General features: G+C 42.5%; 1 protein-coding gene across 2 annotated transcripts in view; it reads right to left on the bottom strand.

Annotated features, from left to right (window-relative positions):
• Window positions 1–14,924, bottom strand: part of MAMDC2 (MAM domain containing 2) — a 104,232-nt gene that overhangs the window by 53,488 nt on the left and 35,820 nt on the right. For both annotated transcript variants that reach the window (XM_084627646.1, XM_084627647.1), the window contains exon 3: window positions 1,629–1,900. In XM_084627646.1, the coding sequence (XP_084483772.1) occupies window positions 1,629–1,900 (272 nt within the window). The remainder of the gene's footprint in view (window positions 1–1,628; window positions 1,901–14,924) is intronic.

Consider the following 14,924-nt stretch of genomic DNA (forward strand, 5'->3'; position numbering starts at 1 on the left):
CATTAAGGGGGAATGACCATCCTTATCATTCCATCACCAGGTATTCTTTATTGTCCCCATGAGCCCTGTGACAAAGACAAGAACAAAAGCATGGGCCTAGTGTAGCTATTGCCACCATTCAAGACAATGACTTTTTTTCATGGGTACTTGCTGAAGTTTTCTAAGTGTGTATGTCAACATAAATGGAACCTGGGGATGGTACTAATGCAGTCACTCAGTGAGGCGGTGATGTCACAGGGACATGGAGAAAAAGGCTTCTAGAGGGTTCAGTGAGAGTTAGAGACAGCTAGTGAGGTAGTACAAGAGCTAGCAATGAGCTGGGAGCTTTGAGACCAGACTGTGAAGTGAAGAAAGCTACTGCCAGATACTCTATGGAAAAGAGCTTGGGTATCAATACTGCCCTGTAAGCCTCGAACCCTCTTCTCCTTTGAGGGCAGGGGAGCAGAAGCAAGAACCAGTGAGGGTGGGAATAACAAAAGCTAAGCAGCTCTCTAAAGAAGAGTGGTGACTGGAAAGTAATTACTGATCTGGGGGCATAGCTGATTAATCCAAGTGGGGGTAAGAGTTGATTAATTTGGGGAGGTTATTAACCTATTTTTTTGGTGGGGGGCAGCATTAATTTGGATTTTAGGGACTGAAGATATATGGAGGTCAGCATTAACTACTTGATTTTAGGGATAGAATTAATAGATTGCTATCCCGAATCAATCTCCAAATCAATCAGTTTTAAAATGCCTAGATGCCCTGGAACCAGCAGCTAACAGGTTACAGGAAGGATTAATTCTTTCCTCCCTGGCAGTTACCTAAACTGAGTATCATGCACTCTATAGGAGTTTTCTGAAAGACCTTAAAAAGTGAGGTTCTATTTGCACCAAAAAACCACCTTTAGTGAAGTAGAGATCTGTTTATGTACGTGCAGTTCTATGCCTACTCTTTCAGTCCAGTTACCATGCATGCTCAGATTGGACCACTCTGGCAGCCCCAGCTTGATGCCAGGCTTATTTGGAGAATTGTCCCTGACAACATTTCGGCAACTATGTATTAAATGTGAAATCCTTTGTGCACCTAACTTCCACTGAATTCAATGTGAGTTTTGCATACATTAAGCCTGCATGTTCAGGTCCTTGAACACGTAGCAGAGGAAAGTGTGTGAAAACCAGAGAGAGTCTGGGTTCCAGTGAAAAAGCTTTCATTTTCCACTGAGTTCTCTTTCTGTGTTCTCACTACTCAAAGATCCACCTACTGAAAACAACAATGAAAGCCAAGAAGAATGTCAATGTTGTCTGTAGTGTTGTTGTAGCTGTGTTGGTCCCAGGACATTAGAAAGACAAGGTAAGTGAGGTAATATTAATCTTTTAGTGGACCGACTTCTGTTCATGAAAGAGACAAATTTGTGAGCTACTCAGAACTCTTCTTCAGATCTATGACAGTTTGTTGAATACGGATTACTTTTTCCAGACCTGAAGAAGAGCTCTGCACTACAAATAAAGCTTGTCTCTTCCACCAACAGAAGTTGGTCTGTTAAAAAGATATTATCTCACCCACCTCATCTCTCCTGTTCAACAAGAGCCAGTACATTCCAGCATGTACACAGTAAATCCAGTACTATCTTCTACAATTGTACTTACTTTGTACTTTTTTGTGGTGTTTCTTAAATCAAGACTGGCTATGAGCCAGCTATCTGAAGGCTCCTTGGCTGACCATAGTAAATGATCAAAGCTTTCTCCTTGTAACCTCAGATACAGGTTTAGCCTGGTAGGATCAAATGACGTCTCTGAAGCTGTTGCAATCTGATATATAAGCCTGATGCAGCTCCACTCTTCAGAATGTAGTTCAGGACTGGTAAGTACTGCTTTCTCATCGTGAGTTCCCCAGGAAGTATCCACAGAAATGTAATGGCCTAGGAACACAAACATACACAAAAATAGGACAATAAATGTCAGACACTTTACTTGTGCATCACTATATAAAAGTATTCATTTTAGGGAGGAAATGTTGTGTAGAGGTTAGAACAGGACATTGAGCCAGGACTCCTACATTTTGTTTTCTGCTCCTCCACTGACATACTGTGCAAGACATTTAATCTCTCTGACCAATTTACTCATCTGTAGACAAGATATAATCTACCTTACAGGTACTGAGAATCTTAATTAAAGTTTGTAAAATGCTCTGAGATCCTAAAATGAAAGACGCTATAAGTGCGAAGAATTAATTTTTTTAACAAATTTCAGTTATTTTACTCAAGTATTATCCTTTAAAACTATACTTTTATGGAGTGATTGTTTATATAGATAATAAATGGATATCCTACAGGAATATTCCATTATTTTCTGGACAGAAACATCTCTAGCTTCATTTTATAATTCAACTTTTTTAAAAATAAAAATATATTTTAACTGACACTTAGTAAAATCTAAGCACTTCTCATAGTTTTGCAGTAGAACTTGAAATAAGCTGTTGGCAGTTCTTTCTAAGGTTACTACTGAAAATATACACTAATATGTACAAATGCCCTGATTCATCATAGCACTAAAGCACATGCTTAACTTTAAACACATGAGTAATCCCCAAAGAGGCAATGGAACTAGACTTATACTTAAAACTAACTACATGCTTAAGTGTTGTTGTTGTTTGTTTGGAATATTATCTGGCCAAAACTAGTAGATAGCACAAGACCCCACAAAACTACCCTGTGGCCAGTCTGATGCCATCTTCTATATTTGCATATCACCTAGACCTCCTGTAAAATGATCTTAGGCAATCTACTGGGAACACATAAGGGACAAATCATAGAATATCAGGGTTGGAAAGGACCTCATCTAGTCCAACCCCCTGCTCAAAGCAGGACCAATCCCCAATTTTCACCCCAGATCCCTACATAGCTCCCTCAAGGATTGAACTCACAACCCTGGGTTTAGCAGGCCAATGCTCAAACCATTGAGCTATCCCTCTCCTCCAAATGTTATTCCCATTGCCCACTCTAAATGCTTAGGCTAGGAGCCAGGACTCTCTGGGGGCAGGGCTGGGAAAAATTCTGTCAGAGTGAGTGGATCTTCAGAGCTGCAGTAGTATCACATGCCCCGTCACTCCCTTCTGTCTGGTTTTTTGCTCAGTGGCTCCATATGGCTACAAATTCAGGGCCCCATTCAGCAAGGTATGTAAGGGAGTGCTTAACTTCAAGCACATGAGTAGTGTTGAAGTTAAGCACATGTCTAAGTACTTTGCTAAACTGGGACCTGAGTGAGCACAGCCTAATTCCCAAGATCGCGACTGCAATGACAGTGGAAAAGTTAATCCATCTCACATTCAGAAGGCTTTGGCCCTCTGTATAGCAAATAACCCAGAAACATAGAGCTTGATTCACTGTCCCTCCACATTCTTTGTTCCACTCCTGTAGCCCAAAGGGAAGGAAACGTGGTGGTCCTGTGACCCCAGCAGGTGTAGAGCTGACATACACAGCTCCCAACTTACCCATTCCTAAACCCCTGGCACAGGCTACACACTGGGGCAGAGGTTGGGGAGTAAGTGTGGCTGAAGTATGGTGTGCTCCAGCTATCCTCTGCCAGCAAATAATCCACTGATCGCTTTTGCCACTGGTGCACATTACAGCATCCCCCAGGCAGCTCTCTGACACCCTCTGCAGCTCTGAGTGGCAACTCTGGACAAGAGAAATTCTGGCCCATAATGTATATGCTTGCACTGTAAGCTCTTTGAGAGTTGCTTACAAATATTGGCTGTTTGCCTCCTTCAAATAGCTCCTCGGTACTGCCATTTATTTTGATCAAATATGTGACTGCTGCTCACACATCCAAAGCACAACCTATTAAAAATCTTTGTTGTTTTTTTAGGAATGGATTTTCACATCTTGCCATGATCTCTCCTTTCAAGATAGACATCTACAGTACACTCTTTTAGTCCCTAGGCCTTGGAATACGTGCATTATGGCATGTTAATCATGGGTGACTTGCTAATGCAGCAATATGTAAAAGAAAAACAAATCAAGGGCCAAAAATTTAAAAATAGGCACCAAATGTGCTTGCCATATATGAGAGCGTGCAGCTAAACAGGTAACTGCGTATATAAAAGATGCAGTTGCATGTGCAAGTCAAGTAACGCACAGTATGTTTGTGAGGGTTTATTTTTCTCTCTTCGTACCAAGATCTAGTATGGTATTATGAAATGTTTATCTAAATGATATTTTAAAAAGACAGGAATTCTATAACAATTAATATACCCTCTGAAAAATATTATCTTCTTATCTCCAACAGGTTTGTCCTTCCTCTAATCCATTCTATGACAGATATTCTTGCTTATACACAAGCAAGTGATTAAATATACTCCTGCTTGTGAAATGTGAATGGTTTTAATCACAGTTTTCCTTTAGTATACAGTTTTCCCAGTCACTCAAATTGCAGGAAGAAATTGGTACAGAAATGTATTTATGGATTTTTACCTAGTTTGAATGATCAGCTTGCATGTATTTAAAAACCTGTTTTTACATGCACAAAGAGAGAAAACTTTAGGTCTGATTCTGATCTCACACTAGATTTACATCATTGTAATTCCACATATTTCAGTGGAGTGACTCCTGATTTACAGTGGTAGTTGACATCAGTAGGCTCCACTTTCAGAAAATGCATGCAATTTTTCTAAAAATTCTAAACAGAATGATGCGGAAACATTGTTAGGGGGTTTGTTTTGTATTGAGTTAACCAGCAATATCCAGCTCAGGCAAGGAATTGGATTTTCAAGATGGTCCTACTTTTGCCCCGTTTTAACACATGGATACGAAGAAACATATAATTCAGAGTCCAGACATTGCAATTGCTGTTTAGATTTCAGTCCTATTTTAGTCTAGAATTTATGAGAAACCCCAAAGGAAACACAACCTCCTTATGGCTGCAAACCATAATACTCACCATTTTGTGTTTTTCAAAAATAGATTAGTATAAAGACAGGGAAAAATACATTCAGATAGAGACCTCAAATTACCAGCTATGGGACTCAACTGCCTTTCTAACTTGAAAACTTAATTATAAGTAGACTAGGGTCTACTTTTCTCTCATAAATGGTAATTTGTTTTAAAATGTCCTCTAGTGACTCCAGTCTAGATGTTTATGCCACATAAATTTGATGCTGCTCCTTAAATACATGATACACTTGTTCTCATTTGCTCTAGACTCCCCGGGAAAGTGAACAGCATATTTGATCGCAAAGCTGGAAAGCCTGTCTCTTGAGTCGTCTCTTTCAGATTAATTTGACCAGTTCATTGTTATATGCTAAAGCCCTTTGCAGCAGAGGTGAGGAGACTAAGAGAAGCTCGGTTCTATAAGATGCTGAGCACCCTGACTTCAGTCCAGCAAAGCACTTCAGTACATACCTAATTTTAAGCATTTTAAACATTGCAGGATCAAGCTCCGATGGAGACAAAATTCTAAACCTCTTACAAATGAATAGTGGCACTGACTAATATGCTGCTATTGCAGCACAAGGACACTGTCCAGCAGAAAGGACTACAAGGACTTGGTCCAGAGCGATGGTGGGAGAGAAGTTAAGGGGCGTTTATGAGGGGAGTAAGCTCCCCAAAGTAGAGAGGTGTGCATATGCAGAGTTGTCCTTCCTCCAGCCAGAAAAGAAGAAAAATGTTGCCTCCAGAAGTTCTCTCCTGTTTGGGGAAACCTTTGGAAGTGGCTGAACTTGGTAGATCTCTTGTTAAAGGCTTTTTGTGGAGATAACTTTTAAGGCAGAGTTCTCATTGAACCTAATTTTAATTTTCTAGCATTTCATATATACAAATATTCCTCAAAATCCCATTCCCTTCCACAGTATAGAACATTTCATTTACTAGTGATCACAGAGAGTTGTCAGCATGGACCAGACTGCAACAACCATATGCCCTAAGTAGCTGCTTCATCCTAGGCACAGACCAGAGAACAATGACCCAGTCACAATTCCTCCCCTGCTCGCCCCTTGCTCTGGGTGGGGAGTATGGTACTTCAACCATTTTCTTGGAGCAGTTTACTCCCAACTGTGCCACCCAGCCAGCTACTGTGGCTGGAAAGTTGGTGGGAGGTACCAGAGCCAGGGCTCCTCCAACTCTCCATCCTCTCCCCACCCACTTGCTTGCAGGAGGGAATATGAGGCAAATAATTCCCCTTTTTCACTTGTGGCTGGAAGACAGTCTAAGCAGGGTCAAACAGGGGAGTAAGTTCGTCTTACCCTCTGTACGTCCAAGCAAGGGCAGTGACAATCTAGACCTGCGGCTGAAGGAATAAATCCTGCAAACCCAACGGATGTCAGTGGGACTGCTCACGTCAGTAAAGTTTGAAAGACGAGGCCTTTAAACTCCCATGGGTGAGTATGTCTCTGACTTTGCTTCTCTAGTAATCAGTTTCTTAAAGACCGACATCAGTTTAAATTGATTAGGCTATAACCTTGCCATTTTTTCCCCACACAAACACTGCACTTCTAGATCACAATGATTTTATCTTTACTTAGCAAATTTCAGTGTTTCAGTGCTATTATAGTAAAATCTGAAGGGCATCAATATATCACTAAGCACTGATTATATCAGTGGTTTTTTTGCAGCATTTGTTCCTCAAAACAGTAAGAAAATTATGCTGATTGCACATTCTATGAGTAACATGAAAGACAGGAAGCCAGATACTGTGGCTAACAAACTAAACTACAAGCCATTTAAAAAAAAAAAGATTACAAAGCATTTGTAAGAACTAAAAATTACCAATTCTGCAGATGTAACAGGGTGTAAACATTTGGAAGTGTAACCACAAATATGTTCCACCCTTCAAAGGAGTTTATGTCCGGTACAGCTGTTCATTCAACCTAGCAACAGTACAGTTTTAAGGGGGAGGGGAAAAGGGAAAACATGTTTATAAACGCAAGTTCCTGAGGAAACATTATTTAATAATGTGAACTGGAGAAATCTGAGTGAAAATTTTATTAAGCATTAATTTATGCCCCCAAATCCATAGATTTGCAAGAAATGCCTTGAAGTTACAAGTCATGTGACTGTTTCCTCTGTACCCACCATACAAAAAATTAGGAGAGGATCATCAAGGTTTCTAGGAGCAACAACTTGCTCTATGGAGATCTCCTTTGGCACAGCAATATCCAGTTTTATTTTTTAACATACCATTCTATTGCCAAGAATAAAAGAACAAAGTAGACACCATTTTTGTAGATGTCCACACTGTATTACATAATATGTGTTAAGCTTTGCTCTTCCTGCAACAATGGTTAGCTAACAAACGCTATTTCCCAAAGCCATGCAGAAATCATTTTGCACAATTAAGTTTGCACTGTGAAGGCAGTGTTTTGATCTGGTTTAGGTTCAGGTTCAGGTTCGATTTAACAGCACTGAAATCTTACTTGCTGTTCTCATGCGATTTTGGCTGAAAATAGCAGAAGTTTCAGGAGAATAAACTTGAGGTGTTCAGCTTCAGGATTCCCTATTTGGTCCAACCTTTTTTGCCAGGAAAAAAACTGTGTTTAATTTGCCGAAGTTCTCTGCCTGCCTCAAATATTTTCAGTTTTTCCACCAGAAAACTGAACACCTGAAAACCAAATACTTTTGGCTGAAAATTGAAAGTGTTTTGGTTTTCAACTTTCCAACAAAAAGTAGAACAAAACAAAAAGTTTCTGCAGAACAAAAACAAAGCAAAAAAAAAAAAAACAACCCACCAACACCTTATTTTCCAAACAGCGTTAGTTATTTTAAGACACTTTACCTATAGTTTTACATTTTATAAAATGAAAGGACTCAGCATATTAGCACAAAAGTAGAGCCCAATAGTTAAACAAAAGGACTATCCTGGGAGAAGAAAAAATATCTGTGTGCACATTGCATTAATATTGACCTTCTCTGAGAAGGAATTACTTTATACCATACAAATCCAGTTTAAAAAAAAAGGGGGGGAAGGGTGGAGAGAGAATCATCCAGCAGATTCAAAGGCAAACCATCTATTCATTATTTTCATATGGGCACAGACTTTCATGCCAAGGTTAGAGAATCAAATTTAAATTGTAACTATAGCAATCTCAGCATGCCCATTCAAGGTTTGGCACAGCTATGCACTGCCCTTTATATACAGAAGCATGCCTTTTGGCAAACTCTAGCCCTAACTTAATGAAGGTGAAGCCTACATTCCAAATAGTCCACAAATTATAGCGTTACTGTTCCTACAGCAATGCAATCTGACTGCATTGCACATATGTAGTATTTTCTATTCTTGTTAAATTGTGACTGAGTTTAGGTTGTTCCATTTATACCATAAAATGTACATGATGTGCACAGTGGTCAAATTAACACTGTGGCAGGAACCTTAATTTTCACTCGTACTGACTTAGTCTCTTAAACAGTTTATCCTTAAAAGTGACTATGGAAAGAACTTTTTAGGGTTCCATGTTTATTGTCTTTCAGTGACTGAAACATTTTGGGTGAAGCGCCTACTGCACCATTCCGACTGCAGTGTACGTGAGTTCCTGCCCACAATGGTAAGTCACTGTCCTGGGTGCAGTGGTGCAGGCAGAAATGGTTTAAAGGCCTTCCTCTGAAGAGATGTGCCCCTACTACTACTAAGCAATATATTTACTGCTTTTTGCGTGTGGGCACAAGGTACTTTTGAAGCATTGCTACTACCAGCGGTGGTAATGCCTTTTTGCCTTGATCTATCAGCCCAACTGTAACAATCTGGCAAGTTCAGTATATGCTGCTGTTTTCGGATTTAAAACATCTGCTCCACTACAATGATCTCATTGGTGATACTTAATTGTAGACTTTTTGGCAACAATTGTGACCTTTCTTTGCTCTCCCTCTAGATGTCCCAAGATTCTTACATCATGTACAGATTATACCAGATTCTCTGTTTGTTCCAAATGCAAGCATATGGGTTTGTTTTCTTTTATAACAGCCTCATATACTTTTATTCTCTTCTCAAGTTTTCCTTTGTTGTTGTTTTTTTTTCCAACTGCTGCATCAGCTTCAGGGGCCTGGTGTTAAAAGCATTCAGAAGTCCTTTTAAGTTGCTCATATGTGTATTTTGTTTGTCAAATCGGTTAGCTACTGCAGTAAAAGCCTCCAGATATGCTGAATTTTCCCATTTATTGTTTCCAATAGCTCTTTCAAGAAGCCATCCCTGTGATTTTTGTTAGTACATTTGAGCAGGATGGGGGTCAGATTCCGAGACCCCTCTGTGATAGCGGTTTTTGAATTGGAAGGGAAATCATTTAATAAAGTATTTCCTTTATTCTTTGGCATCTTAGAAAAGTTTCCATGATCTTATATGCTTTAAAAATATTTAAAAATAAAAAAGCAGCTAAAAAGGAAACATCCATGCATTCATTTGTTCACAGTCCAGTTCTCTTGGGTTCTGAACTCCACCTCTTCTTTGAATTGTGTTTTTGACAAGAATCAACATTCTGGAGAAGGAGACCTGGGCGTTCTTACTAAACAATTGTTTGTTCTGCCATATACCAGTACAGAATAGCCCTAACACCTCCGGGAGAAATGTTAATTTTTTCTCTTTAATCTATTGAACTTCTATCGATTGTTTCCCTCTTTTATTTACACAGATGCACAACATGACAGAGTGGATATATCTGTATGAAATTATGAACTCCATCTTGTATTATGTGTTGAACACATCTAAACTTGCCCAAGGTACTCCTACTCAACTGCACTCCAGACAGCGTCGCTGCCTAGGAAGGGTACATAATACCTCACTGAAGGACTATCTCCGTGAAGCCATCAAAGCTGCAATCTGGGGCCATTAAATTTGATAGTCTGTCAGCTGTTGCCCCCCACCCCCCTGAACAATGAGCTCCTGTGTAGAAAAAAAATGTAGGGTGCAGGTGGGGGGAGCATGATTGTGGGATCTGTGGTTTCTCAGTTGGAGCACCTGGATCAGAGACAAGGCCACCCTACTTAAGGGCAGGGGCGAGATCAGATACAAAGGATGGTATACCTCAGCATTTTGTTGTTTTCCAAAAATCTAACTCAAGTGCTTTGAGAGTAAAGGGACTATGGTTAAGAAATTCCTTTGCTAAGCTTGGGTTCCTTGCTTTCTGGCCACACCGTCCTCAAAAGGGTTAAACTAGAACTAGAGTACAGAGGTGTCATAAATATAAAGGGAAGGGTAAACCCCTTTGAAATCCCTCCTGGCCAGGGGAAAGCTCCTCTCACCTGTAAAGGGTTAAGAAGCTAAAGGTAACCTCGCTGGCACCTGACCAAAATGACCAATGAGGAGACAAGATACTTTCAAAAGCTGGGAGGAGGGAGAGAAACAAAGGGTCTGTGTCTGTCTGTAGTCGTCTTGGCCAGGGACAGAACAGGAATGGAGTCTTAGAACTTTTAGTAAGTAATCTAGCTAGGTATGTGTTAGATTATGATTTCTTTAAATGGCTGAGAAAAGAATTGTGCTGAATAGAATAACTATTTCTGTCTGTGTATCTTTTTTGTAACTTAAGGTTTTGCCTAGAGGGGTTCTCTATGTTTTTGAATCTAATTACCCTGTAAGGTATCTACCATCCTGATTTTACAGGGGGGATTTCTTTATTTCTATTTACTTCTATTTTTTATTAAAAGTCTTCTTGTAAAACACTGAATGCTTTTTCATTGTTCTCAGATCCAAGGGTTTGGGTCTGTGGTCACCTATGCAAATTGGTGAGGCTTTTTATCCAACATTTCCCAGGAAAGGGGGGGTGCAAGTGTTGGGAGGATTGTTCATTGTTCTTAAGATCCAAGGGCCTGGGTCTGTAGTCACCTAGGCAAATTGGTGAGGCTTTTTACCAAACCTTGTCCAGGAAGTGGGGTGCAAGGTTTTGGGAAGTATTTTGGGGGGAAGGACGCGTCCAAACAGCTCTTCCCCAGTAACCAGTATTAGTTTGGTGGTGGTAGCAGCCAGTCCAAGGATAACGGGAGTAATATTTTGTACCTTGGGGAAGTTTTGACCTAAGCTGGTAAAGATAAGCTTAGGAGGTTTTTCATGCAGGTCCCCACATCTGTACCCTAGAGTTCAGAGTGGGGGAGGAACCGTGACATGGTGGCACAGTGGTGGGATTAACCTGAAATCATTTGAGATCCAGTTGAGATTTTTTGAACTAGAAATACAGATTTTAAAAAGGAAATTTTTTTTTCTTTGGAAAGAAAGTCCAGAAAGCAGCTTTGAAACTGAAAGCAGCTTGGTTTCTCTCTGCTTTGTGGCCAAGCAGAGACAAAAGGGGATTATCTTGTGAATTGCAGGTTTTCTTTGCCTGGAGGCAGGGTACTTAACTCCTGCAGGGAAATTCACAGTCTTCCAACCCAGAGGTTTTTTTTTCTTTTCTTCCTAAAAGTAAATAGGGGGTGTGTGCTCTACCCATTTGCCTGGAGACAAAAGTGGCAGGGTTTTTTTTAGGATTTTGATTTTTTTTTGTTTTACAAGGAGCACAGGTTTGAAAAGAAATTTTTTTTCTTTGGGCTGGGTAAGCAGGTTTCCAAGTAGTTGGAGGTTTTTTGCTTTAATTTGGGCCCAGAGCAGAGACAAGGGAATTGTCTTTTTCTGTAGGCTGACAATCACTATCAGAGAATAGGTATTCTATTCCAGCACAGCAAAATTTTACAGCCAAGTTTTGTTTGTTTATTTCTAAACCTCGGGTGTAAAGTTAGTTAAAAACAGAGAGGTTAGAATGGCCAAATCCTCGGCTCGACTACAGCTGGAATTAGCCAAATTTCAGGCTGAGGAAAAACAAAGGGAACATGAAAGACAGATAGAACTCATGCGGCTGGAGAAGGAGGTACAGGAGGCTGCCCACAAGAGGGAAATGGAGGCAAGGAAGCATGTGGAGGAGATGGAGAGGATAAAGGCCCAGCAGAATATACCAACAAACCCTAGCAATCCTTCTCCAGGTACCACTTCCCATCCCAGAAAGTTCCCCACCTACAAGGCAGGTGATGATACTGAGGCCTTCTTAGAAAACTTCGAAAGGGCCTGCCTTGGGTACAACATCTCTACTGACCAATACATGGTAGAGCTGAGGCCGCAGCTCAGTGGACCCTTAGCTGAGGTGGCAGCTGAAATGCCTAAAGAACATATGAACAAGTATGAACTGTTTAAATCCAAGGCGAGAGTCAGAATGGGGATAACACCCGAGCAGTCTCGTCGGAGGTTCCGAGCCCTAAGGTGGAAACCAGACATGTCATTTACCCGACATGCCTACCACATTGTGAAACATTGGGATGCCTGGATATCAGGAGCAAGTGTTGAATCTCCAGTAAATTTGCCCTTCCTAATGCAAATGGAACAATTCTTAGAGGGTGTTCCTGCGGAAATAGAAAGATACATCCTAGATGGGAAACCCAAAACTGTAATCGAGGCAGGAGAGATTGGAGCCAGATGGGTGGAGGTGGCAGAGAAGAAGAAAACTGGTCGCAGTTGGAGCGGAGACCAGAAGGGACCACCCCAGACCACACCCTATTACCGGGGGCCGCCCAAAGCCCCACCTACCTCCCAAAGAACCCTCCAGACCCCTTATCGTCCCACCACCCCGTTCTCCAGCAACCCACCTCGCCCCGGTGACCCGTCAGCTGGACGATGTTTTAAATGTAACGAGCTGGGGCATGTAAAGGCCAACTGCCCCAAGAACCCCAACAGATTACAGTTCATTGCACCGAATCACACCAGAGGTCCACAGGCCCAGATACCTCCCAGATACCCTTGGAGCGGAAGGAAACTGTGAGTGTGGGCGGGAAGAAGGTCACCGCGTGGAGGGACACCGGAGCACAAGTGTCAGCTATCCATGCTTCCTTAGTGGACCCCAATTTAATCAACCCAGAGATCCAAGTGACGATTCAACCCTTCAAGTCCAACTCTTTCAATTTGCCTACAGCCAAGTTGCCTGTCCAGTACAAGGGCTGGTCAGGAATGTGGACTTTTGCAGTCTATGATGATTATCCCATCCCCATGCTGTTGGGGGAAGACTTGGCCAATCACATGAAGCAGGCCAAGAGGGTGGGAACGGTCACCCGCAGCCAGGCTAAACAAGCCGTGGGGCCTAGCTCTGTCCCGGAAACTTCTATCAGGGCCCGGTCAGAGGTGATGGACCCGGACCCCAGGCCAATGTCTGCAACAGCAGTAGTGGATCCAGTCCCAGAGACCCAGACGGAACCAGTCCCAGAACCGGAACCAGCCAAACAACCAACACCAGACCCCGTGCCAGCACTGAATCCAGTACTTGCAACCTCAACACCAGAGGGCCCCACCGAACCTGAACTGGCAGCAGCCAATAACCCTACACAAGAGGCTCAGCTGGAGCCTGAATCCCAACATAGTGCACCAGCGGAGAGTGGTTCACAGTCAACAGAAACAGCTCCATCCCCTATATCGCTTCCAGAGGGACCAAGCCTAGGTCCACAATCCAATGAGGAACTGATGTCTCCAGCATCAAGGGAACAGTTCCAGACCGAACAGGAAGCAGATGAAAGCCTCCAGAGAGCGTGGATGGCGGCATGGAGCAACCCACCGCCTCTCAGCTCTTCTAATCGATCCAGGTTTGTTGTAGAAAGAGGACTTTTATACAAGGAAACTCTTTCTGGGGGACACCAGGAAGACTGGCATCCTCAGAGACAGTTGGTAGTTCCAACTAAATACCGGGCCAAGCTCTTGAGCTTAGCCCATGATCACCCTAGTGGCCATGCTGGGGTGAACAGGACCAAAGACCGTTTGGGGGGGTCATTCCACTGGGAGGGAATGGGCAAGGATGTTTCTACCTATGTCCAGTCTTGTGAGGTGTGCCAAAGAGTGGGAAAACCCCAAGACCAGGTCAAAGCTCCTCTCCAGCCACTCCCCATCATTGAAGTTCCATTTCAGCGAGTAGCTGTGGATATTCTGGGTCCTTTTCCGAAAAAGACACCCAGAGGAAAGCAGTACATACTGACTTTCATGGATTTTGCCACCCGATGGCCGGAAGCAGTAGCTCTAAGCAACACCAGGGCTAAAAGTGTGTGCCAGGCACTAGCAGACATTTTTGCCAGGGTAGGTTGGCCCTCCGACATCCTCACAGATGCAGGGACTAATTTCCTGGCAGGAACTATGAAAAACCTTTGGGAAGCTCATGGGGTAAATCACTTGGTTGCCACTCCTTACCATCATCAAACAAATGGCATGGTGGAGAAGTTTAATGGAACTTTGGGGGCCATGATACGTAAATTCGTAGATGAGCACTCCAATGATTGGGACCTAGTATTGCAGCAGTTGCTCTTTGCCTACAGAGCTGTACCACATCCCAGTTTAGGGTTTTCCCCATTTGAACTTGTATATGGCCGTGAGGTTAAGGGGCCATTGCAGTTGGTGAAGCAGCAATGGGAGGGATTTACACCTTCTCCAGGAACTAACATTCTGGACTTTGTAACCAACCTACAAAACACCCTCCGAACCTCTTTAGCCCTTGCTAGAGAAAACTTACAGGATGCTCAAAAAGAGCAAAAAGCCTGGTATGATAAACATGCCAGAGAGCGTTCCTTCAAAGTAGGAGACCAGGTCATGGTCTTAAAGGCGCTCCAGGCCCATAAAATGGAAGCATCGTGGGAAGGGCCATTCGTGGTCCAGGAGCGCCTGGGAGCTGTTAATTATCTCATAGCATTCCCCACCTCCAACCGAAAGCCTAAGGTGTATCATATTAATTCTCTAAAGCCCTTTTATTCCAGAGAATTAAAGGTTTGTCAGTTTACAGCCCAGGGAGGAGACGACGCTGAGTGGCCTGAAGGTGTCTACTACGAAGGGAAATGTGGTGGTGGTGTGGAAGAGGTGAACCTCTCCATGACCCTTGGGCGTATGCAGCGACAGCAGATCCAGGAGCTGTGCACTAGCTACGCGCCAACGTTCTCAGCCACCCCAGGACTGACTGAACGGGCATACCACTCCATTGAC

Source organism: Lepidochelys olivacea (assembly GCF_965140295.1).
Source record: "Lepidochelys olivacea isolate rLepOli2 genome assembly, chromosome: 5".
Classification (NCBI taxonomy): Eukaryota; Metazoa; Chordata; order Testudines; family Cheloniidae; genus Lepidochelys; species Lepidochelys olivacea.